This window comes from Phoca vitulina, unplaced genomic scaffold (assembly GCF_004348235.1).
Source record: "Phoca vitulina isolate PV1807 unplaced genomic scaffold, GSC_HSeal_1.0 scaffold12, whole genome shotgun sequence".
NCBI lineage: Eukaryota > Metazoa > Chordata > Mammalia > Carnivora > Phocidae > Phoca > Phoca vitulina.
In genome coordinates this window covers 33,912,185-33,936,884 of record NW_022589715.1, presented here as the reverse complement: position 1 = coordinate 33,936,884, position 24,700 = coordinate 33,912,185, and the positions used below count along the sequence as shown (strand labels likewise).

Genomic DNA, 24,700 nt, shown 5'->3' with positions numbered 1-24,700 from the left:
GCGTCATGCTCTGCATGGAGTCTGCTTAAGATTCTCTCTCCCTCAGCTTGTGCTCTTTCTCTCAAACAAATAAATAAATCTTAAAAAAAAGTGATTGAAATAGTTCAAAAAATAAGTTATATTATCTCTACATGTGATTTGCTTATCCTTTGGAAATGACACTGGGATGTGTTGATTTTCTTTCTTCTTCTTTTTTTTTTTTTTTTGTAAACATACGCATCTTTCTCTAGGCAGCAGATATTTGTAATACATCATTTTCAACCTGAATTTTAAGTTACATTTCAACCTGGAAAGGAGCTATACTTGCAGTGTTTTTCAACTCTTCCGCAGTCTCCACATGAACATAAGGAGCTGCAGTCTGGGTAGATGGAGATTTATTAATCTCTGATTCCTTTGTCTTTCTTATAGTTTTTGTCACTGAAAAACTGGACTCTGCAACTGGTAAGTAAGCAACTATATTCCACTTTCATGGATCTCTTTCTTCCACAACTAAAGTTTAGTTTAATAGAATCTTATCAATATCTTATTTTACAGATTTTAATTCAGTGCAGTTATCCTTTTCGGGGGGCGCCTGTAGCTCAGTTGTTAAGTGTCTGCTTTGGGCTCAGGTCATGATCCCAGTGTCCTGGGATCAAGTCCCGCATCTGGCTCCCTGCTCAGCGGGAGGCCTGCTTCTCCCTCTCCACTCCCCCTGTTTGTGTTATCCTTTTCAGCTTCTATAATTTTGCGCTTACTGAAAATGCCATTGTTTAAAACAGACATATAATCCATTATCTTGTTGCGTACTCCTTAAGTGTCCCTAATGACTTCTAAAAGTCACTTTTAAGTCACATTAGGACATAGAACAAAGCAACAAATCTATTAATTCCAGGCATTTGGTTGTTTGACTGGATGGTTGATTTCTTTTTTTTCTTTTACCTATTTGCCATTACTCTGCCATCTGCCACCAATATTTGCAAGAATGGCACTGGAATTTGGATCAGTGATGGCAAAAAGCAGGGTGGGTAGGTAGATGCAGGAAGCTGATGCAGCTGTGGTTGAGTAATCTAGGACCACATTTATCCAGGGAATGTGTACCTGTCCTTGCTTATGAGACTACTTTAATAATGGCAATTATTATATTTTAATTTAATCTTAATATCGAGGAACATACATTCAGTTGAGTGATAGAGGTGCAGTTTGACAAATGCTGAGGACTTATTATGTGCCCATCACTCTGCTAGAATATGTGAAGGAAATAATTTAAAAATGTTTAATGTAATGCGATCCTGTCCTAAACATAGAAATTCTTTTTTTTTTTTTTAAGATTTTATTTATTTATTTGACAGAGAGAGACACAGTGAGAGAGGGAACACAAGCAGGGGGAGTGGGAGAGGGAGAAGCAGGCTTCCCACCGAGCAGGGAGCCGATGCGGGGCTCGATCCCAGGACCCTGGAATCACGACCCGAGCCGAAGGCAGACGCTTAATGACTGAGCCACCCAGGTGTCCCTAACATAGAAATTCTTATGTCCATTTCCTCAGTGTTGTACTAGGCATTGGTCATTTTATCAGATCTTGTTTGACTCATTCATCCAAAATAAATTTAGATAAATGTGTTTGAAAGAATCCATGAGAGATATGTTAATACTATGTTTTTTTTAAAAGGGTTTTTTTTTTTTTTTAATTCAGAAACAACAATCGTTATTTTCAGAAGAAGAAGAATATACCACTGGATCTGAGGTCACTGAAGATGAAGTTGGAGATGAAGAAGAAATATCCAAGAAACAAAGTATTGATTTCTAAGATAAAATCAAGTCTCACTTTTATGAAGGGGTAGCATTCTGCAGGCTTTAATGCAAGGGGTGAGGAGTTAGCTTTGTAAGTCTATATGGTAGGCTACAACATGGAAAAAAAAATAAAGGAGGCTCCATCAAGACTCCCTAATCCTGGCACTAACAGAGAATAATCACAGTTATTTTAAAAAGTGCAGTGTAATGAGAAATAATACTCCACATTTTCATTTCAGGTGTAACCTAATAGGTTTCTCAAAATGGATAACTTAACATCAGTGTGTGCCTGAGATGATTTGAAGTGACACTCAAATGAAGCATTATACAATAGTAGTCAGAGTATGATTCTTAAAAAATTAAAAACATGATTTTATACAGCTACAGAAGAAACTTATGTCAAAATTTTTAAACTCTTTAGTGAGAGAAATAGGGAAAATTTGTTCAAAGAGCATTTGAAGACTTGGATATTTATAGGCATTTGAAAAAGAATGTTAAAGAGGATTGCAAGTTAGATTCAAAACTAATTGATGTCCTATAAGGCAGTAAACCGATCGCCTTTGAGGTTATCTTTTCTTCTAAACAGAAATCATTTGCATTTCTATTAGACACAAAAATCTCCAAGTTAACATAAAACTTCACAGCATCTGGGCCTTCAATCAACAGTGGATAGGAAAGTCAGATACAAGGATATTTTCTTTGAAAATTAAGTAATTTCTTACATGGGCCTTTTAAGCAGTCCTCCAATATGACACTAAAAGGACATACAACCCTCCCTTTGTCTTTTTTCCAAGTTTTACATAATTTTTCTTCATGTGTCGAATCCTCTTATTAAAAAACTAGTTATCAGTTATTTTTAAATTATAATTAGTCAAGGAGAAAATGCTACTATGTTTTGTGTGAGGTTTTTTCCCACAGTTGATTGAAGTAGAATTTATATGTAATAAAATTCACCCATTTTTAAGTGTACATATTGATGAGTTTTGGCATACAGTTGGGTAACCACCACCAAAATCAAGACCTAGCACCTCCAAAAAATTATCTTCTGCCCCTTTACAGTCAGTTCCCTTTCCCCAATCCCACCCCCAGGTAACCACCAATCTGCTTTTGTCACAGTGGTTTACCTTTTCCAAGGTCTCATGTAAATGGAATCATGGGTAGTCTTTTGTGTGTGGCTTCTTTCACTTAGTGTGATGTTTTTGAGATTCATCTATATTGTTGTGTATGTCAGTGGTTTGTTCCTTTTTATTGCACAGTAGTATTCCATTGTATGAATATACCATAATTTGTTTTTCCATTCACCATTTCATGGACATTTGGGTTGTTCCAGTTCTTGGTTATGATGAATAATGTTGCCATGAACATTTGCATACAAGTCTATGTGGACATATGTTTTCATTTTTCTTGGGTAGATACCTAGGAGTGGAATTGCTGGGTCATATGGTAAGTGTATGTTTAACTTTATAAGAAACTGCCATACTGTTTTGCAAAGTGTACCATTTTGCATCTCACCAGCAATGTATGAGAGTTCCAGTTGCTACACGTTTCTACCAATACTTGGTATTATTACTTTTTTTAACTTTAGCCATTCTAGTCGATATATAGTTCTAGGCATCTTCTCATGTGCTAATTGGCCATTTATATATCTTTTTCATGAAGTGTTTGTTTAAATTATCTTCTATTTTTTAGTTGGATTGTTTGCCTTATTATTGAATTATAAGCATTCTTTATATATATTTTGGATACAAGTCAATATGTTTTGCAAATAGCTGTCCCCAGTTTATGACTTGCCTTTTAATTTTATTAGTGATATCTTTTGAACAAGAGCCAAAGTTTGGTTACCAGAATAATACTGATCTCGTAAAATGAGTTGGATAGTGTTCCCCTCACTTCTCTTTTCTGAAAGAACTTGTGTGCTATTTGTATTATTTCTCCCTTAAATATATGATAAAATTCAGCAGTGAAGTCATCTGGGCCTAGAGTTTTCTTTATGAGAAGGTTTTTAATTATGATTTTAGTAGCTGTAATATTGTACTATTCAAGTCTTTTATTTCTTCTTGAATCTGTTTGATAACTTGTGTCTTTCAAGGAATTTCTCCATCTTATCCAAGTTGTCAAATTTATTGGCATAAAGTTGCTTATGGTGTTTTCTTATCCTTTTCTGTCTGAAGGATCTGTAGTGATGTCCCTCTTTCATTGATGATATTGGTAATTTGTGTTTCATCACTTTTTTCTTCATCAGTTTAGCTAGAGGTTTATTTTATTGATCTTTCCAAGGAACGAGCTTTTGATTTTATTGACTTCCTCTGTAGTTTGTTTTATATTTCATTGATTTTCACTCTTATATTTAGTATTTCCTTCCTTGTAATTACTTTGGACTTAATTTCCTTTTTTTTCTTTTTTAGCTTCTTAAGGAACTTAAATCATTGGTTTTTTATTTTTCTTCTTTTCTAATATAAACATTTAAAGTTGTAAGATTTGCTCTCAGCACCACTTTAACTATTTCCGAAGACTTTGCATGTCTTGTTTTCATTTATATTCAACACAGAATATTTTCTAATTCCCCTTATGGTTTTTTAATTTGACCCATGTGTTATTTAGTAGTATGTTGTATAATTTCCAAATATTTTCAGATTGTCCAGATACTTTTCAGTTACAGGTTTCTAATTTAATCCCATAATGGTCGGAGAACATACTCAATGTGGTTTCATCCCTTACATTTTATTGACACGTGCTCCAGATGTGAATGAAAAGAATATGAATTCTGCTGTTATTGGTGGAGTGGTCTATAAATGTCAAGACAGGTTGGTTTGGTTGTCTGTTACAAATCTTCTGTAATCGTGCTCATTTTCTGACTGCTCATTTCTGACTTCTTTTTTTTTTTTTTTTAAGATTTTATTTATTTATTTGACAGAGAGAGACACAGCAAGAGAGGGAACACAAGCAGAGGGAGTGGGAGAGGGAGAAGCAGGCTTCCCACAGAGCAGGGAGCCCAATGCGGGGCTCGATCCCAGGACCCTGGGATCATGACCTGAGCTGAAGGCAAACACTTAACGACTGAGCCACTCAGGCACCCCTCATTTCTGACTTCTTGTTCCATTGATTAGTAAAAGAGAGTGTTGAAATCTCCAACTATAATTAATTTACATATTTTTCCTTTTAAGTCTACTAGTTTTTACTTTGTGTACATTAGAGCTTTGTGATTCGACATGCATTTATAGTGTATTGACTCTTTTAACATTATGATGTATTCCTCTTTGTCTACAGTAAAATTGCTTGTCTTGAAGTCTATTTTGTTTGGTGTTAATATAATCACTGTAGATTTGTTTACTATTTGAATGGCATATCTTTTTGCTATCCTTTTATTTTTAACCTCTTTGTGTTTTCTGATTTAAAGTCTGTATCTTGTAGGTGGCATGTTGTTGGAAACTGCTTTTTTTCCAGTTTGACAATCTTCACCTTTTGATTGGAGCATTTATTTTATTTATATTTAATGTGTTTAATGATATGGTTGTATTAGTTCTGCCTTTTTTTTTTTTTTTTTAATTTTAAGTAGGCTCCATGTCCAGATTGGAGCCTAACACGGGACTTGAACTCATAACCCCAAGACCATGACCTGAGCTGAGATCAAGAGTGGGATGCTCAACTGACTGAGCCACCCAAGTGCCCCTAGTTCTGCCATTTTGCTGTTCACTTTCTAATTGTCTCAGATGTTTTTGCTTCTCTTATTTCTCCTTTCCTGCTTTTTTTTGTGCTAAGAAAATAATTTTAGTGTATCTTTAAATTATTTTACTGGCTTTTTAGTTATATTTCTTTGCATTTGATTGTTCTAAGGATTGCAACATGATCTTTAACCTATCACAATCTACTTAAAGCTAATAAGAATTACTTGAGGTAAAATATAACCTTAAAATAATATAGTTTCCTTAGCTTCCCCTTCTTTGTGCTATTGTTATATGTATATATATATTATATATAATTAGGGTTATGATTTTTGTTTTAAAGAGTAGTATGTCATCTAAAGAATGTAGGAGAAAAAAAGAAAAATATATACATTTAGTCTTTTATATATATCTACATATTTACTATTTTTTTATATCTGAGTTATCATGTGATGTTATTTTCTTTTATTCTGAAGAACTTTTATTTTCTATAGTGCAGGTAGTCTAGCAATAAATTCTTTTATTTTTATTTATCTGAAAATGTCTTTATTTCACTCTTTTTTTAAAGATTTTATTCTTAAGTAATCTCTGCACCCAACGTGGGGCCTGAACCCACAACCCCAAGATCAAGAGTCATCTGCTCTGAGCCAGCCAGGCACCCCTCACTTTTGTTTTTTAAGTACAGTTTTCTTCAGTATGGATTCCTGTTTAACAATTATTTTTTTCTTTTAGCAGCTTGTGTTTCATTCCAATATCTTCTGGCCTCTATTTTTTCTGATGAGAAGTCAATCATTGATATAATTGTTCCCCTGTATGTAATGTGCCCTTTATATCTTGATTCTTTCAAGATTTTATTTTTTACTTTCAGAAGCCTATGATATGCCTAAGTGTGGTTTCCTTAATGGCTATCTTACTTGGTCTTTGTTGAGCTTCTTGGATCTGTAAATTAATGTTTTAAACAAAATTTGGGGAGCTTACAGTCATTATTCCTTTAAGTACTTTTTCTGTCCCTTTCTCTCACTTACCTTCTGGAACTCCAACACGTGTATGTTAGACCTTTTGATGTTGTCCCATAGGTTTCTGAAGTTTTGTTTCTTTTTCTTCATTCTTTATTTTTTTTGGATTGGAGAATTTCTAATGCTTAACTTCACATTTCACTGATATATTCTCCTACCATTTCAGACTTTCTTTTGAGCCCATCTACTAAATATTTTGATTATTGTGCTTTTCAGTTCTAGAATTTCCACTTGGTTCTTCTTTTATAGTTTCTATATCTTTGTTGAGATTTTGTATGTGTTTATTTAATAACACCATTTTCCCTTTCAACATATTTATAATAGTTGTTTTGAGATCATTGTGAGCTAAATCCAGTATATAAGCTCTCTCAGAATCAGTTTCTATTGACTGTTTCTTTTCTGAGTGGTTCATACTTTTCAGTTTCTTCATCTTGTAACTTTTGGTAGATTATCTGTGCAATTCTGAAATCTATTTTGTTCTTCTGAGTATTGTTGGGTTTTTTGTTCTAGTAGGCAGTTAACTTGCCTGACCCAAACTGCAAAATCTGTCTACTTCATGTCTCTGCCCAGGTTTTTCTTGGCTGCTAACTGCTCCTGTTTTAGCCTGACCCCCAGGGTCCTACCAGCCTGTGTAGTTATAGTAGTCAGGCAAGGTTTTGGACAGACTTTATATTCGGATCTGGGGGCTTACCTGCTTAGTGGTTTCCTTGCTTTGTGGGTTCCCCCTAGATTTCTAGTTGTTTTTCCAGTCCCAAGTTGGGCTCCTGCTGTCAGAGCTTGAGCTCTATACATTTTGGGAAAGCATTTAGTCAAAGGCACAAGAAACTCTGATCTCTCACCAAAAACAATTCTGTCTTGCAAGCGTCAACACCCCAACCTAATTTCTGCTTGCCTGTTTAGCTGGATTTCCTCGGGTCTTCCATACACTTTCATAATTTAATACTCATTTGAGCAGAGTTTATAGTCACATTTTAGATCTCAAGTCTTTTGTGACTTTCTTCCAAAATTTTCCATTTAAACTTCCAGCTTCTCTTACTTTGAATTCTAACATCTTTTTCCTGGAACTCATAAGGCTGTAATTTTCCTCCCTTGGCTCAAGGTATTGGGAAGGGCCCTCAGGCAGAAAGCCATAAACTCACAGATCTCACCTTATGCATCTATTTTTTTTAAGTTTTTAATTTTAATTCTGGTACAGTTAACATACAGTGTTACAATAGTTTCAGGTGTACAATAGAGTGATTCAACAATTTTTTTTTTAAAGATTTTATTTATTTGAGAGAGAGAGAGCATGAGCAGCGGGGGAGAGGCAGAGGGAGAGGGAGAAGCAGACTCCCCACTGAGCAGGGAGCCCGATATGGGACTTGATCCCAGAACCTTGGAATCATGACCTGAGCTGAAGGCAGCCACTTAACTGACTGAGCCACCCAGGTGCCCATGATTCAACACTTCTATACATTACTCAGTGCTCATCACTATAAGTTTACTCTTTAATCCTTGTCTCCTGTTTCACCCCTCCCCCTCACCCACTTCCCTACCTTATGCATCTTTTAAATATAAACACTCAACTTTCTACCTCCCTTTGATTATTTGCCAGTACCTAGAGATAATGGCTTATAATATTTTTGTTCTGTTTTTATCATTGTTTTCTTTGGAAAGAACTTGTCTTCACATTCCATTATCAAATCTCACCCTATCATGTCTATTAGCAATTTTATAACACTTGTTTATCTCCCATTTTAACTATAAACACATGTCAGGGACTCAGGGCTTGTCAGGAGGCAAATCAATCTATCTAGATTGTTAATACTGTTTTTATATTATTTTACTTTATTTTATTTTGAGAGAGAGAGAGCAAGCATGAGTGGGGGAGAGGGGACAGAAGAGAGAGAATCTTAAGCAGGCTCCATGCCCAGCACAGAGCCTGACTTGGGGCTGGATCTCAAGACCCTGAGATCATGACCCGAGCTGAAATCAAGAGTTGCACGCTTAACTGACAGAGCCACCCAGGCATCCATTTTTGGGTTTTTGTTTGTTTGTTTGTTTTTTAATTTGGTTATCTTCCTTGTAGCACATTTTACAGGTTTTCCATTTGTGGTAGTAATATAAAGTTTCCCTTTAAATGATAGAGCAAAAATTGCATAGGTGGTATACAAATAATTGATGTTTGGGAAAGTGATCTAATGTACTATCCTTACATTCATACATTGATTTAAGAGAAATGACTCTTTCCCCTCCCTTTTTTCTCTTCCTCTCCTTTCTCCTCTACACTGTCAGCCTGAATAAATTCAGAATATTGATTGTAGAAATGCACCAGTCCAGAATACAGTTTGTCCCAAATCTGCTTCCTACCAAGATCATTTCTGTCCTATCTCCATTTTTATCTTCATGGCCCCTCCTCCTCCCCAAGCAAAAGACATTTTAAAGATTTTTTTGTGAGTTCACTTATTCCACTCTCAAACTGTGTTTTTCTGAGTTATAGTTATTTTTATATATATAAAAATTTGGAATTAGGTGATGATTCCACTATTTAGATTTAGAGAAATATGTATAGTTTTTCCCAACATTTTCAACATCTAGTTTCATTGGGACTTTGAATTCATTTCCCTGGCTTTTCCCCCAAAGTTTTTCATCAAGTAGAAAGAAGAAAAGTAATTAAAATGAACCCCTGTAAAAACACATTCAGTTTGACTTCTCCATATATTTACTTTTTCTTTAGAGGTAATTTGTTAATTTTAAGAAACAATGTTTTTTAATAATTTTATTTTATTGTTTGTAAGTAACGAGTGCATTGGAGAAGCATGTGAGACATAACATTGACTCTCTATTGTCAGGGAAAAAGGAAAAGCCAAAGAAGTTCACAAAACAACCAAAAAAGCAGATGTCTTCACCCTGTGGTCAGAAGAAAGAAAAGGCGTTAGAGAAGGTAGCTCTAAATTATCCATTACTGTTCTGAAGTTCATATTGAGAAATAAGCAGGCAAATATAGCCAAGAAAAATCTGAAGAAGAGTAACAATATACCACAGTGAAATGCTAGCAGTATAAAAATGAACAAAGAAATTCCATATAAACTGAGATTAAAGATCTCTAAGATATATTGATAGGTGAGAAAAAGAAAGTGCTGAATAGTATGTAAATTGGCATATTCTAACATTTCTGTAGCATGGATAGAGGAATATATATGTCTTTCTCTATATATGCATAAAATATCTCTGAAAAACTGCAAAGGAAGTTGAAAAAAGACTGATTGCCTCTAAAGAAGGGAATTGAATGGGGAACAGAGATTTTTTACTATATGTGCTATTTGTAACTTTTGAATTTTGAGCCAATATTACTTATTCAAAAATAAGATAGACTTTGAAATAAGAAAAGTAAGTAGACTTTATAATTTTTAAATAAATTATATTTTATTACCTTTTAAAATAATTCCCATACCTTTGAAGGAAGGGGTAAAAAGCCAGGTAAGAATAAGAGGACAGTAGTAACCACATTTGACTAAAAGAGAAACCATGGATTCCAAAAATGTATGAAGGGCTGGGTTGCAACAAGTTCCACACAATTACATTGGACAGATTGTACACTCATCTGCATGCTAAGTACCACAAGCACACAAATGGGTGAATTCTAAAAGATTGCATAAGCTGGGGCTTCCAGGTCAGACAAATAAAGCTGGGTTCAAATTCTAGATCTGTATCTCTTTGGACAAGTTTCTTAACTTCTCTGAACCTGTTTTATTATCGAGATAATTATGGCAACTGTCTCATGTGGTTATTGCAAGGCTTAAATGAAATAATACTTGTAATGCTTTTGGTACAGTGTCTTGAACTCAATAAATGTAAGCTGCTTTTTATTATTAACTATAACACAAATCAGTAAATGTGTTCTAATTGGACCTTAATGTTGTCTACTCTTTTTTAGTCAACTTCTAGAGATGTGTCCCCTTTCATGTGAGTATTGGTCCTTAATCCAATCAGATAACCACTCTTAAAGCATCAATGCTGATTTTTGTTTAATTTTTCTAATAGTGTGAGTATGCAGAAGAATAAATGGGATGCCACAAGATCCTTGAGATTCAACCAGGATGCACAAAGGGAAGATGGTAAGTTTTAATATGTACGTAATGTACAAATTAGGTATAAATATCAATGATAGGAATCTTTCATTTTATGAAGTATGCTGAATAGCTTAAAAAGTTCCAACTAGAATAAGGCTCAGAATTCGCACATTCCCTTAGGAATCAACCAGAATTTTTATTTGTTTGTTTTTTAAAAGACAGGGTCAAGGGGTGATGCAGAATCCCAAGCAGGCTCCCCTCTGAGCACAGAGCCAGATGTGGGGCTCGATCTCATGACCCTGAGATCATGACCTGAGCTGAAATCAAGAGTGTGACACTCAACCAACTGAGCCACCCAGGCAGCCCTCAACCAGAGTTTTATTAGTAGACAATCCCAGCAGATAATGTACTGTTTTATACATCTGTGGTTTGGAGGTATCAGGCTGACTGTTGCCCATTACTTGCACTCTAAAGATAACTGACTATCATATTTTAGGTTGGTTTAAGTAGCCTTAAAACCAGCACAATTATCTATGTATGAGCCATTTGCCGCTTGCTGTCTAAAGTTCTTCAAAGATAAATAAGTGTATATGTCTGTAAAACAGTATCCAATGATATTTTCATAAATTCTTGATAACTGAAGTGTTCTTTAAGAAATAAAAGTTATAGGGCGCCTGGGTGGCTCAGTTGGTTAAGCGACTGCCTTCGGCTCAGGTCATGATCCTGGAGTCCCTGGATCGAGTCCCGCATCGGGCTCCCTGCTCGGCAGGGAGCCTGCTTCTCCCTCTGACCCTCCCCCCTCTCATGTGCTCTCTCTCTCTCATTCTGTCTCAAATAAATAAATAAAATCTTAAAAAAAAAAAAAAAAAAAAAAAAAAGAAATAAAAGTTATAAATCATCCTCATAAAAAGTTAGGTTTATTATTTTTTACCTCCAGATCAGCGGCGGATGTCTGAAATTACAGGGCACCTAATAAAGATGAGATTGGGTGATCTGGACCGAGTCAAGTCAAAGGAAGCAAAAGAAGTAAGAATTATGTGCTAGTGTACTGTGCTTGCTTAGATATACCTTCCTACTTTATTTTCATCATGAGGTATATAAAGATGTTTTAGGCAGAATCTGAAAAGACCAATTTAAATACTTTAATATATTTTTATATTCTGTCCCATTTAGCCAGTTGACTCACATAAACATTCTCCATGTTATTATCCATGGCCCATGGGTCCTCTATAGCACACACAGTAAAGTAGGTTATTGCTGGAAGTGTAATATCACACCAAGAGTAGATTAACTGTGAAATTGCTGACCAAATGCTGACTACCCAGAGGGTGACTTTTTGGAAGTTGCTGATTTCAGTCAACTCTGTAGGCAGTGCTTAGATATTATTTCTAAAATAAGATGTCATCTTGCTGAAAATGATGACTAGAAATACCTATGTTCTTACTAAAATTATGTATTAGTCATAACACTATATATTAACATCAGTATTGGTATTATGTATTTATAATTACTCTTGCCCTAATTCTTTTATTTAAAAATTTACTTCCCTATAAAACTTCTAAAGCCTTTCTTTTCTTAATTTTAATTCCAATATAGTTAACATACAGTGTTAAAACTTCTAAAATCTTTGTGACCTTGGTTAGGCAAATATTTCTTAGTTGTGACACCAAAAGCATGATCTATAAAAGAAAAAATTGACAAATTGGACTTCATCAAAATTTGAATGACACTATTTTTGAGAGTCACTTTTTTTGAAAGACACTATTAAGAAAATGAAAAGATAAGCTATAATCTATGAGAAAATATGTGTAAAACACTTACCTGGTAAAGACTTTGTGTCCAGAATTTATAAAGAACTCTCAAAACTTAATAATAAAATAAATAATCCAATAAAACTAAATGCGCAAAAGATTAACCAGACACCTCATGAAAGAAGGGATATAGATGGCAAATAAGCACACAAAAAGATGCAACATCATTAGTCATTGGGAAATGTAAATTAAAACCTCAGTGAGATACCCCTGGATACCAACTAGCATGTCTAAAACGGAGAAAGAAAAAAATGCTGGCCAGGATGGAGAGCAACTGCAACTCTCATATACAGCCAGTAGGGATTTGAAAAGGAATGGCCCCTTTGGGAAACAGTCTGTCAGTTTCTTTTAAAGTTAAACATTTAGTCACCGCAGAGATCAGTGCACACATGCTTATAGTGGTTTTAGAAATTCAGAAATGCCAAAAACTAGAAACAACCCAAATGTCCTTTACCTGCTAAATGAATAAACCAACTGTGGTACATATAAAAAAGAAAGAACTACTGATACATCAGCAACATAAATGAATCTCCTATACATTATGCTAAAGTGAAAAAGGCCAGACTGAAAAGGCTCCAGACTCTATGATTTTACTTATATAATGTTTAGGAAAATGCAAAACTATAGGGACAATAAAACAGGATAAGTAGTTTCCAGGAACTGATCGTGGCAAATGGGTTGACGTATGAGAGGCACAAGGGTATTTTCTTGGGGTGATGGAAGTGTTGTATGTCTCCCTTGTCATGATGGTTAAACCACTGTATGCATTTGTCAGAATTCAGAACTGTGCACTAAAAAGGGTGACTTTTACTGTCTGTAAAATTATTCACAGAAATTATAATTCAAAGGGCCTGAATTTTGAAAACCAGAATTACTTCTAAGCTAAAAAGTAATGCCATTTTCATAAAGCAGAGCTTCTATTGATTCCATAAAAATAACAACTCCATTTTGCCCCTTTACTCTGCAGTTTGCAGGAGGTATTTATTCCAGACTCGAAGCGCAAATCAAGGCCTCAGTGCCAGTAACTGCACGGCAAAGCAGCTCAGAAAAAAATACAAGGTAAATCAGCATAAACAAATTCAGAATACCACTGGCTTTGAGATGCTTTTCTTTTTTTTTTTTTTAAAGATTTATTTATTTATTTTTAGAGAGAGAGTGCAAACGGGGGGAGAGGCAGAGGGAGGGAGCGGGAGAGAATCTCCTGCAGACTCCCCGCTGAGCATGGAGCCCCACACAGGGCTCGATCCCAGAACTCTGAGATCATGTCCTGAGCCGAAATCAAGAGTGGGCCGCTTAACTGACTGAGCCACTCAGGTGCCCCGTGATTTTCTTTTTTTAGGGAAAATCATATGAACACTAGCAGCACATAATTGGAGTTTGGTTTGTTTTGTTTCAAGGGTTAGATCATCAAGACATTAATCAGAACCAGATTTTAACTTAAACATAAGGCTTAAAAAGGTCATAACCACAAAATTTAATGAAAGTATAGTTTTTTTAAGTTTTCCTGTTGATTCAATCAGCTCTGTTCTGAGCCAGCTACAGATAGGAATGTAAGCTCTACTGCTACTGTGAATTAGTAGAATTTTATACTGTTTATAGGTAATATATTATTTATTTAAATCATTGAAGTCTTTCCTGTTCCTTATTTTATTTCTCTTAATAAAATCTAACTTGTTGGATCCTCTATCATTTTACATCACAAATTTTCTTTTAAAGATTAAAAGTTATTGAGATTGGATCATTAATACTACAGATCTAAATGCCTTATCAGCAGTTCTGAAATCCAGAAATCTCAGAAAACCAGTAAGACTTTTTTATACATTTGTGGCAACTCAAACCCAAACTGAGCTACTATGATGCTATTTATAGTTTGTATTTATCTCACTGAATATAAATGTTCATTTGTTTCACTGAAGAAGCGTTAATGTGTTTGCTTATAGGGCACTGCTCCAATCCATGATGTATAATTTATCTATGATATTATCTGCCCCACCCCCCAGGGCGACTGGGTGGCTCAGTTGGTTAAGCGACTGCCTTTGGCTCAAGTCATGATCCCCGGGTCCTGGGATCGAGTCCCACACCAGGCTCCCCCTGCTCTGCAGGGAGCCTGCTTCCCCTCTGCCTCTGCCTGCCACTCCCCCTGCTTGTGCTGTCTCTCTCCCTCTCTGTCAAATAAATAAATAAAATCTTTTAAAAAAAAAATCTGAATTCCAAAGTATGTCTCACTCCAGGGGTTTTTAAAAATGGATTATGGGGCTACATGAAGTTTCATTAAACTTTGATACTGTCAAGCAAACGTAACCTAAAGCAACAGCAGCTTCCTGCTATTTTAGACGCATCTCTGACCTTCTTTTCTATTTAAAAAATCTAGGTCTAAAAGCCGTTTTGGTCCAGGGCGTCCTGCATAAATCACCTTAACTATAACTAAAAAGACAGAAGACACACCTCTGGACATCTGAAATTGCTCAATTCTTGAAGATCTTCAGAACAATGACTTCTAAATGTTTTAAGTTATTTATTAATTATTCTTGCAAACCACATAAATCATAGTGCTGAGGGAAATGTATAGTTAGGTCTTCTGAAATCCAAAATTGTAAATATGAAACTTCTTAAATCTGATTTTCCTTTAATGTGATACTAGGCTATGTAAAAAATTAGTATTTACAAATTTGCATAGTTAAGGCTCCTGATATTTGTTATCCTTTATTTATTTGAAAGAGAAGAGGCCTAAACTCTCAAGTAGCTAGGACTTCTTAAGACCTTAAAAAATTAAGGGAACACAGCTGGTGGTGGTACTGTGCATGTCTTTTGAGCTGTAAATCTTGGGATAGCATTGGGGACTGCAGCTTGTGTGATGAAACTCCCAGTGATGCTAATTTTAAGTTTGCATGAGTATTAAGGAGTGACAGGCCTCAAGACTGCATTAAAGAAAGTTTCAAGGTGTGAGGTATTTCCTGTGTTGGGCAGGAGAGTTAATTTTTTTTCAGCATTATTCCATGGAAAGCACAATGTTAATCCAACTTGTTTTTCTTTCAGTTTTTAATGCTTATCTATTGGTTATCTGAGCTGAAATTACTGATTAGTACCTCTTCTTCTGTGACACCAGTGCCATTCTGAATTTGTTAAAACAACTATTGGTAGTTTTAGGATAGTAAATCATTTTGGTTGTATGGAACACCCACTGTGCAGTTCTCAGGGCTCTAAAACTTAACCATATTTCTTAAGCCATTTGAATAGCCCCTTCAAACAGTTATAGTTACTTAGTACTTTAGCAATGTCTAGAAGGAAACATTCCCAAATACATTTGATGGGTGAAAAATGGCATACATTCAGTAGAAATCAAACTAAATTCTATTTTATAGATCATGTTTTAATTTTTCTAACCAAGCAGAAAGAGTGCTCAGGGAAAATTTGTTCCAAATCATAAGCATATAAAAAATTATGTGTTTGAAAATTACTTGTATGTAGACCTCTGAAAAACTTTAAGATGCACTGTTTCTATTTTCAGTCTTCATTTATCTTATAATTGGAATTTCTTCAAATTTAGAGAACAGGCTTTGATAATGTGCGACAGAATGGCAGTTTCTATTGAAATGTTGAAGTGTTAAACTCAGTTAACACATACAGAAATCATCTTAAGTGAGTGTTTTAGTTGATAAATGAAGCTAGATGTTATTTGATGTTATATGTATGGCTTTTCCAAGTTTTTTTAACTTCTGTTTGCCAATTTTGTTCCAGTTTAGATATTTTTTCAATTGTTTGATATTTTTGAAATAGATTATAAATTTTTTATTTTCAAAAGAAAATGTTTTATAGTACATGATCTGTAAACTCTGTTAAATACCAGAGTCTTGTTTCTTTTACTGTATTCTCTGACTAAAAGGATTTAGGCTTGTACATGTTATATAGTGTGGTGATAGTCACAACTGGAAGAGGAAGTATGCTCTTTAGATTTTTAACTAATGGTAAAAAGGCAAATTGCTTCTCCCCTGGGAGGACTGTACCAGTGAATTGATTTTTACAAACCAGAATTTGATTCTCTTCAGAATATGCTTTTTATTTTGTTAATGTCTATAATACATAGCACAGGTACCAAAAACATTTTAATCAAACTCTTAGTAGTATTTCTTTTGCCAAATACTTTGGAAGGGTTTTACCTTACATTAATTCTGAATTCACATTCTTTAATTGAAATAAATGTTAATGACAAAAGTTGTTTGAAAAGTCCCTTGATCTGAATCATTCCATCTTCTCAGAAAAAATGTGGGTGGGCTCTAGAGCACAGGTGTTCATGAAAAGGTTGTTTTAAATGAGGTTATCCTAAAGATTCAGCCAAATATTTAAGAGATAAAATATTGCAGAAAAGATTATCTGGTAGCAGAGTTTATTCCACACTATTACATCATGTTGTTTGTAATTTTTCCTCTTCAGAACATTCAGCCAGATATTGGAAGATGTGCTAATTGCTTTGGAAGCTGAGGCTAAAGCCCTATTATGCTAAACTGCTAAGGGCAGATTTTAATATAAAAAACAACAACAAAATATACCTTTCACATCTAATACCTGGGATTAATTCTTCAGCTATCCTTCAGCTATTCACTGAGCAACTATTATGAATCTCACCTTTTTGTACCTCCTAGGTAAAAGGTACTGAGATACCTAGCCAGTTCAATTCAAATAGGCTAGCTCTCCCACTCCCATTTAAAGCTGATCTAGGGGCGCCTGGGTGGCTCAGTCGTTAAGCGTCTGCCTTCGGCTCAGGTCATGATCCCAGGGTCCTGGGATTGAGCCCCGCATCGGGCTCCCTGCTCCGCGGGAAGCCTGCTTCTCCCTCTCCCACTCCCCCTGCTTGTGTTCCCTCTCTCGCTGTGTCTCTGTCAAATAAATAAATAAAATCTTAAAAAAATAAAAATAAAAATAAAGCTGATCTATTGGGAAAGATGATGTGGTGATCATACTATTCCCCACCCTTACTGGATTGTTGGAGGATTAAATGACTTAATAGATCTAAAATAATTAGGACAGTACTTTCTGGCCCTCTATCAATGTTAAACTATTATTGTTGCATTGTTATTTTAGTATTTGGAAAGTAGCCTTAAATTCTTTAAGATGAGAGTTTTATATCCCTCTTTCCATAATTTGAATTGCTAAGAATGGTGGGTGTGGGTGTGTATTTAATGCAAGAAAGAAAAGAGGCACCTAATACTTTGGTGGTTGTTATGGCATCATGTGTTACTTAAATATATTAAAGGTCTTGGCATTATTTAGACAAAATTAACAGCATTTGAGGGAGGAGCTAGGTAGGAAAACTATTTCCTGATATAGGTGGTGACCTATACTGTTTCCAGAGGTTTACTGAAGGAGAGAGAGTGAGAGCTGCAAATAGTCTTAGAGCAGCCCTCCTTCCAAGATGTATCTTTTCTTTTCTTTTCTTTTTTATTTATTTGACACAGATTGAGAGAGAGAGGGAGAGAGCAAGCACTAGCAGGGGGAGCGGCAGGCAGGGGAGAAGCAGCCTCCCCGCTGAGCAAGGAGCCAGATATGGGACTTGATCCCAGGACCCTGGGATCACGACCTGAGCCGAAGGCAGACACTTAACCGACTGAGCCACCCAGGCGCCCCCATCCCCTCACTTTCAATCTGCATGTGTATTTAGGTCTGAAATAAGTCTTGTAGGCAGCATATAGATGGGTCTTGTTTTTTTTATCCATTCTGTCCCCTTGTGTCTTTTGATTGGAGCATTTAGTCCATTTACATTCAAAGTATTTATTAACAGGTATGTATTTCCGTTTTGTTACTTGTTTTATGGTTGTTTTTGTAGTTCTTCTCTGATCCTTTCTTCTCTTGCTCTCTTCTCTCACAGTTCACTGACTCTTTAGTGATATACTTGGATTCTTTCTTTTTTTTTTTTTTTTTTTTTTTTTAGATTTTATTTATTTATTTGAGAGAGAGAGAACGAGAGACAGAGAGCATGAGAGGGAGGAGGGTCAGAGGGAGAAGCAGACTCCCTGCCGAGCAGGGAGCCCGATGCGGGACTCGATCCCGGGACTCCAGGATCATGACCTGAGCCGAAGGCAGTCGCTTAACCAACTGAGCCACCCAGGCGCCCTACTTGGATTCTTTCTTTATTTTTTGTATATCTATGACTGGATTTTGATGTGTGGCTACCATTAAGTTTGTTTATAACATCTTTAACATCTTCTGCATATAGCAGTCTATGTTAAGTTGATGGTCACTTAAGCTTGAACCCATTCTTTACTCCTCTCCACCCCACATTTTAGGTACATGGTGTCATACTTTATATCCTTTTATTTTGTGAGTTCCTTGACTGATTTTTACAGATATACTTACTTTTACTGCTTCTGTGCTTCCTACTTTTCTTACTCTTACTTATGGTCTTTCCTTTCCACTCCAAGAGTCCCCTTTAATACTTCTTGCAAGGCTGGTTTTGTGGTCATGAACTCCTTTAGCTTTTGTTTGCCTGGGAAACTCTATCTCTCCTTCTAATCTGAATGATAGCCTTGCTGGATAGAGTATTCCTGACTGCAGATTTTTTTTTTTTTCCTTTCAGCACTTTGAATATATCATGGCACTTCCTTGTGGCCTGCAAAGTTTCTGTTAAAAAATGCACTGATAGCCTTATGGGTTTCCCATGTATGGAACTGTCTTATTTTCTCTTGCTGCTTTGAAAATTCTCTCTTTATCACTACTTTTGCCATTTTAATAACTATGTGGCTTGGTGTGGACTTCCTTGGGTTGATTTTGTTGAGGGATCTCCGTGCTTCCTGGATCTGGATATCTGTTTTCTTCCCCAGATTAGCAAAGTTTTCAGCTATTATTTCTTCAAAAAAATTTTGTGCCCCCTTTTCTCTCTCTTCTTCTTCTGGGATCCTTATAATGTGAATGTTATTACACTTGATGGAGTCACTAAGTTCCTTAAGTCTGTTCTCATTTTGCATAATTTTTTTTTCCCTCACCTGTTCAGCTTGATTACTTTCCATTATTCTGTCCTCCAGGTCACTTAATTTTTCTTCTGCTTCCTCTAGCCTATTTATTCCATACAGTGTACTTTTTATTTCATTTATTGTGTTCTTCATCTCTGATTGATTCTTTTTTATCTCTGTGTTAAGGTTCTCACTGATGTCCTCCACTGTTTTCTCAAGTCCAGTGAGTATCTTTACGATCATAACTTTAAATTCTCTATCAGGCTTATTACTTATATCCGTTTCCCTAAAGTCTCTTGCTGTGGTTTTGTCCTGTTATTTCATTTAGGACATATTCCTCTGTCTCCTCGTTTTGTCTAACTCTCTGTGTCTGTTTCTCTGTTAGGAAAGTCAGCTACATCTTTTGCTCTTGAGAGTAACGGCATTAGGAGGAGGAGGTCCTATAGTGCAGTGCAGTCTAGGGTCACCTTGGGCTTGAGTTTAGTCAGACCAGGCATTTGCCAGAGATGCAGTAGCACCAAACTGCTGGGTGCTTTCCCTGTGTTGTCTCCCGAGAAGTTTTTGTTTGTGAGTGGAGCCTGCAGTGGGACAGACTGTCTGCCCCTAGCTCACTGTTGGGGGCCACTGTCTAATTGGCATATGTGGTTATCTTCCCCTCACCGCAGGGCAGGAGTAACTTTGGAGTAGTGCTGGCTCCTGTCAGGGCTGCTTGCTCACTGCCAGGCTTGTGGCCCTGGTTTGAATGGGCTTTGGCAAAGAGCATATTGGAGGGGACTTGCTGCTGCCACTGGAACTGGGCCAGCTGGGGTGGGAGACACAGTTTTAACAAGGTATGCACTGATCCACTTGTGAAATGAGACCTGCCACCTTGCAAGGACCAGGGCCAGCCTGGATGGATCTGCAAAGCATGCATGGACATGGTACACAATTTTAACAAGGTGCATGTAGGACTTTTGCAGGGCCCATAAAACTCAAAGTGCTCAGGTCAGGAGAGACAGTATTGGCAAGGTTTGCACCAGTCTTCTGGGGGAGGGGACCCACAGCATAGGGACTGAGGGGTGACTGGAAAGGGCAGATCTGCCAAAGCCGGGCAGGGTGGGGAGGCGCCCAGCAGTTTGTAAGAGACCTAAGTAAAAGGAATATAAGTAATATGCCTGATAGAGATGTTAAAGTAATGATTGTAGGGGGCGCCTGGCTGGCTCAGTCAAAAGAGCATGTGAATCTTGGTCTCTGAGTCTTGAGTTCAAGCCTCACACTGGGTGTAGAGATTACTTATAGAAGTAAAATTAAAATAAATAGATTTGATCGTTAAGATACTCACTGGACTTGAGAAAAGAATGAGGGGGCGGGGGCTTGGTGAAAGCAAGTTAGATAGTGAATGTCAGTGTGTGCTGGTTCCTGCAGGTGGCTGTGTTTATGCTGGGGGGTGGGGGAAGGAAATGGCACCTGTCAGCTCCTTTGTTCCTGGAGAAGTCCCTCAGTGAACCCTATCCCTCCGGGACACACTCAGATTAGTAAATAGCTCTCCCCCCACACATGCACCAGGCATTTTTCAAACTGCTGCTTCTATGCTATATCTCTACGGGCTCTTTGTTGTGCTGTCTCTTTGAGGGTGGGGACTCGGCTTCCTCTGGGCTCTGTCAGAGCTGAGCCCACTGATTTTTTAAATTCCAGGTTTAAGTCCTGCTGGTTGTAAGAACTCAAGAAATTCGGCCCCTCTAGCTTTCAAAGTCAAATGTTGTGGGGATTTGTCTTCCTCATGTGAGGGTCTGTTTCTCTCCCTTCTTCATGCCCATGGCTCCCTCCCTCCCTCTTGTGGTTCATTTAGGTCCTCACCACATCTCCACCCTTCCTACCCTCTTGATGTGGCCTCTTCTCTACCTTTAGTTGTACAGTTTTTTCTGCCAGTCTTTGGGTTGCTTTCTGGGTTATTTACACTGATGTATTATCCAGTTGTATCCATTGATGAAGTGAGTATTATCCGGTTGTGTCCATTGATGAATACTCCATTGAGTATTATCCAATTGTATCCATTGATTAGGGTCCTCCTACTCTGCCATCTTCCCAAACATACCTCTCCACATTTGTTAATTTTGAATGGTGGATACAGCTGTTGGTTTAGATTCTATGCTTGTCTGTTGTTAATATATTTTCCAAATTAAAAAAAATAAGCCAACCAGAAGGTATTGATCATTAAAATTATGAGAATTTCAAAATTAAATGAGGGACACCTGGGTGGCACAGTTGGATATCCACTCTTCGTTTCAGCATGGCTCAGGTCCTGGTCTCAGGATCGTGAGATTGAGTCCTGCATCAGGCTCCTTGCTCAGCATGGAGTCTGCTTGAGATTCTCTCTCCCTCTCCCTCTGCCCCTCCCACTTGTGTGCTCTCACTCTCTCTCTCTCAAATAAATAAGTAAACCTTTTAAAAATAAATAAATAAAATAAATAAAAATTAAGAGAAAGCTTGAACAAGAAATATAGGCAACTGTCAAAATTATTTTACATCAGGAATAAATACATGAGGGGATCTCTAAAGTGTATTCATTTATTTATATATTCTAAAGTGTATTTTCATTCTTCTAACCATAAGTAGTCATCTACTCAGGGAAGAAAGGGGACTTTTTTCCCAGTAAGTAGTAAGTAGTGGAACTGAATATTTGTTAAATGACATCTAGCTTTGTCTGATGAATCAGTGTTAAGGACTTTCTGACGGTAGTTCTGGAGTGGGCTTAGAGTCACCAGGTGACTCTATTATGAAGATGGGTTGAAAACCACACTGCTATGTGCTACAATATCTATCTTTCTTTCTCTCTCTCTCTTTCTTTCTGGCTGTAAACCTCAGCCAGAAATATGTTCAGGAGCTTTAAAAAAAAAAAATCAGGAAAGTATTGATTCTGACACCAGAGCACTGCCATAAGGTGGCAGGCACTAAAAGTACCAGGAAACCATAACTTAAATGAAATCACACGATACACTTTACACTGAGCCTCCTTACCAAGTGTACCTGGGTATATAGGTTGTAGAAGGAAACAGAATATTGGAAAAATAACTAATAAGGGCAATTGTAGTCAAAATACATAAGGAATCCTAGGAGGCAAGTGAGAAAAAGGAAGAAAAACAGAAAAAAGAACAAGTACTATTCCTTTTCAGATAAAGTTTAAAGTTGGTGCCCTTCTTCAGTGCCAGAACTGCCTATTCTCACAGCCATGCTCTTGCATAGTTATTCTACAGATTCTATAAGCATTTAAAAGCCTCCAATCGTTCTGAAAAATGGAAGGGGGGGAAACATTTAAATAATCTGAACAAGCCAAAATAAGCAATAGAAAGTGAGTTAGTACAACTTAAGTACATAATAATGAAATGTTTCTTCTTTTAGTAAATATTTTACTTACCAGACAACATCCTTTAAATGAGTAAGTTAAGGTCAAGATTACCTAGCCAACCGAACTCTGGTCACTGTCCTCACTGCAGTTGTCCAGAAACCTGCCGCCCTCTTGCTCCTCTCCAGCAGGGCAGAGACACCAGACAGATTACAGAAAAACAGCTGACAGATTTACACCAATATGTTAATGGAGGTTATGTCAGGGATACAGCAGAGGAGGTAGAATTATGGATGCTCTTTCTTATCATTTTCACCTGCCTGTATTCTCTTTTTACTTATCATTAAATATTTCAAGTAGACAGAGAAAGTCCAGAGGGTAATACAACAAACATTTAGGTACCCTCCACTCAGCCTTTTGACATAATAACATGATATATATATTTTTATAAGAAATGAAACATTCCAAATACCTTCACCCTTTTACAGATAATCCTTCTTCCAACTTTTACTTTCCTGGAAGTAAACACTTGCCTGAATTTGGTGTTTATTATGCCCATGCATGTTGTTATACTTTAACTACATATATCATGTATCCACAGCACAATATACTACATAAACTTTATACATGATGAAATCCTACCTTACATCTCCTTTTATGATTTTTTAGAATCTAAATTATGTTTTTGAGACTTACACATTTTGAGATGAATAAGTTTATTTATTTTAGCTATTCTACAGTAATCTATTCTATGGATCTACCAAAATGTCCTTATCCATTTCCTGTCAATGGACATGGAGGTTATTTTCAGTTTTTCTCTTAAAATAATGCTGTAATTAAAACTTTTTTTTTGCAGTTAAAACTTTTTTTTAAGATTTTTTTTATTTATTAGAGAAGAGAGCGCGAGCGAGCACAAGCAGGGGGAGTGGCAAGCAGAGGGAGAAGCAGGCTCCCCGCTGAGCAAGGAGCTGGATGCAGGGCTCCATCCCAGGACCCTGGGATCATGATCTGAGCTGAAGGCAGATGCTTAACCGACTGAGCCAGCCAAGCATCCCTGAAGTTAAAACTTTTGATCATTATCCTTGTGCACACATGAGTTGAAGGGTATGCACATCATCAACTTGACCAAACATTTCTAAACTCTTCCCCACAGTTGTTGTACCAGCTTAGACTGCTACCAGTAGTAGGTGAGAGTCCTTTCAGTTTCCTCACCAAGAATTAAGATTATATCAGTCGGGATGACTAAATCATGCCACAATAACCAACAACCACAAAATCTCAGTGGCTTAATTCGAAGTCTTATTTCTTGTTCATGCTTCAAGTACAGTGTGGGTCAGCAGTGAAGCTATGTTCATCAGAGTCACTCCGGGATCTGGGTGACAGAGGCTCCAACGTGACACAAGCTTCCATGAGGCAGGGGAAAACTAAAGGACTTGCACTCTGGCTGTTAAAGTGACACACATCACTTCTGCTCATAGTTGATTGGCCCAAACAAGCCATGTGACCACCTCTAACTTCAAAGAGCTCCCATTTCTACTGTAGGGTCTGAATGTTTGTGAATAGTTGTCACGGTACTGATAGACTAGTTTTTACTAGCCCAGTGAGAATAGGAAATTTCTGTTATTTTTATTTATATGCCTCTGATTATTACTGAGGTTGAGCATATATTGACATTTTTATTGGCCATTTGTGTTTCCTCTTTTAAAAATTGCCTGTTTATATACGTCACCCATTTTTCTTTTTTTTTTCTTTTCTTTTTACAGAGAGAGAGAAAATGCAAATGTGGGAGTGGGGGCAGAGGGAGAGAGAGAGAATCTTAAGCAGGCTCCACCCTCAGCGCAGAGTCTGACATGGGGCTTGATCTTATGACCCTGAGATCATGACCTGAGCTGAAATCAAGAGCCCAATGCTTAACCTACTGAGCCACCCAGGCGTTCCATCCTTTGCCCATTTTTCTATTGAGTTTTTAAAGATTGATTTTTGTAGGATTTCTTTCTTTTTTTTTTAAAGATTTTATTTATTTATTTGTCAAAAGGAGAGAGAGAGCACAAGCAAGCACAAGCAGGGGGAGCAGCAGGCAGAGGGAGAAGCAGGCTCCCCGCTGAGCAAGGAGCCCGATGCAGGAC

At 36.8% G+C, this 24,700-nt stretch overlaps 1 protein-coding gene across 15 annotated transcripts in view; it reads left to right on the top strand.

Annotated features, from left to right (window-relative positions):
* The window catches only part of KIAA1841 (KIAA1841 ortholog), a 50,500-nt gene extending 33,980 nt beyond the window's left edge, over positions 1–16,520 (top strand). For 6 of the 15 annotated variants that reach the window (XM_032410911.1, XM_032410910.1, XM_032410909.1 and 3 more), the window contains 8 exons: positions 409–441; positions 1,670–1,769; positions 9,277–9,368; positions 10,362–10,390; positions 10,469–10,542; positions 11,435–11,523; positions 13,276–13,367; positions 14,680–16,520. In XM_032410911.1, the coding sequence (XP_032266802.1) occupies positions 409–441; positions 1,670–1,769; positions 9,277–9,368; positions 10,362–10,390; positions 10,469–10,542; positions 11,435–11,523; positions 13,276–13,367; positions 14,680–14,716 (546 nt within the window). In that variant the 3' untranslated portion in view covers positions 14,717–16,520. The other 9 variants (XM_032410914.1, XM_032410916.1, XR_004300305.1 and 6 more) reach the window with 9 other exon arrangements.
* The last annotated feature ends 8,180 nt before the right edge of the window (positions 16,521–24,700 follow it).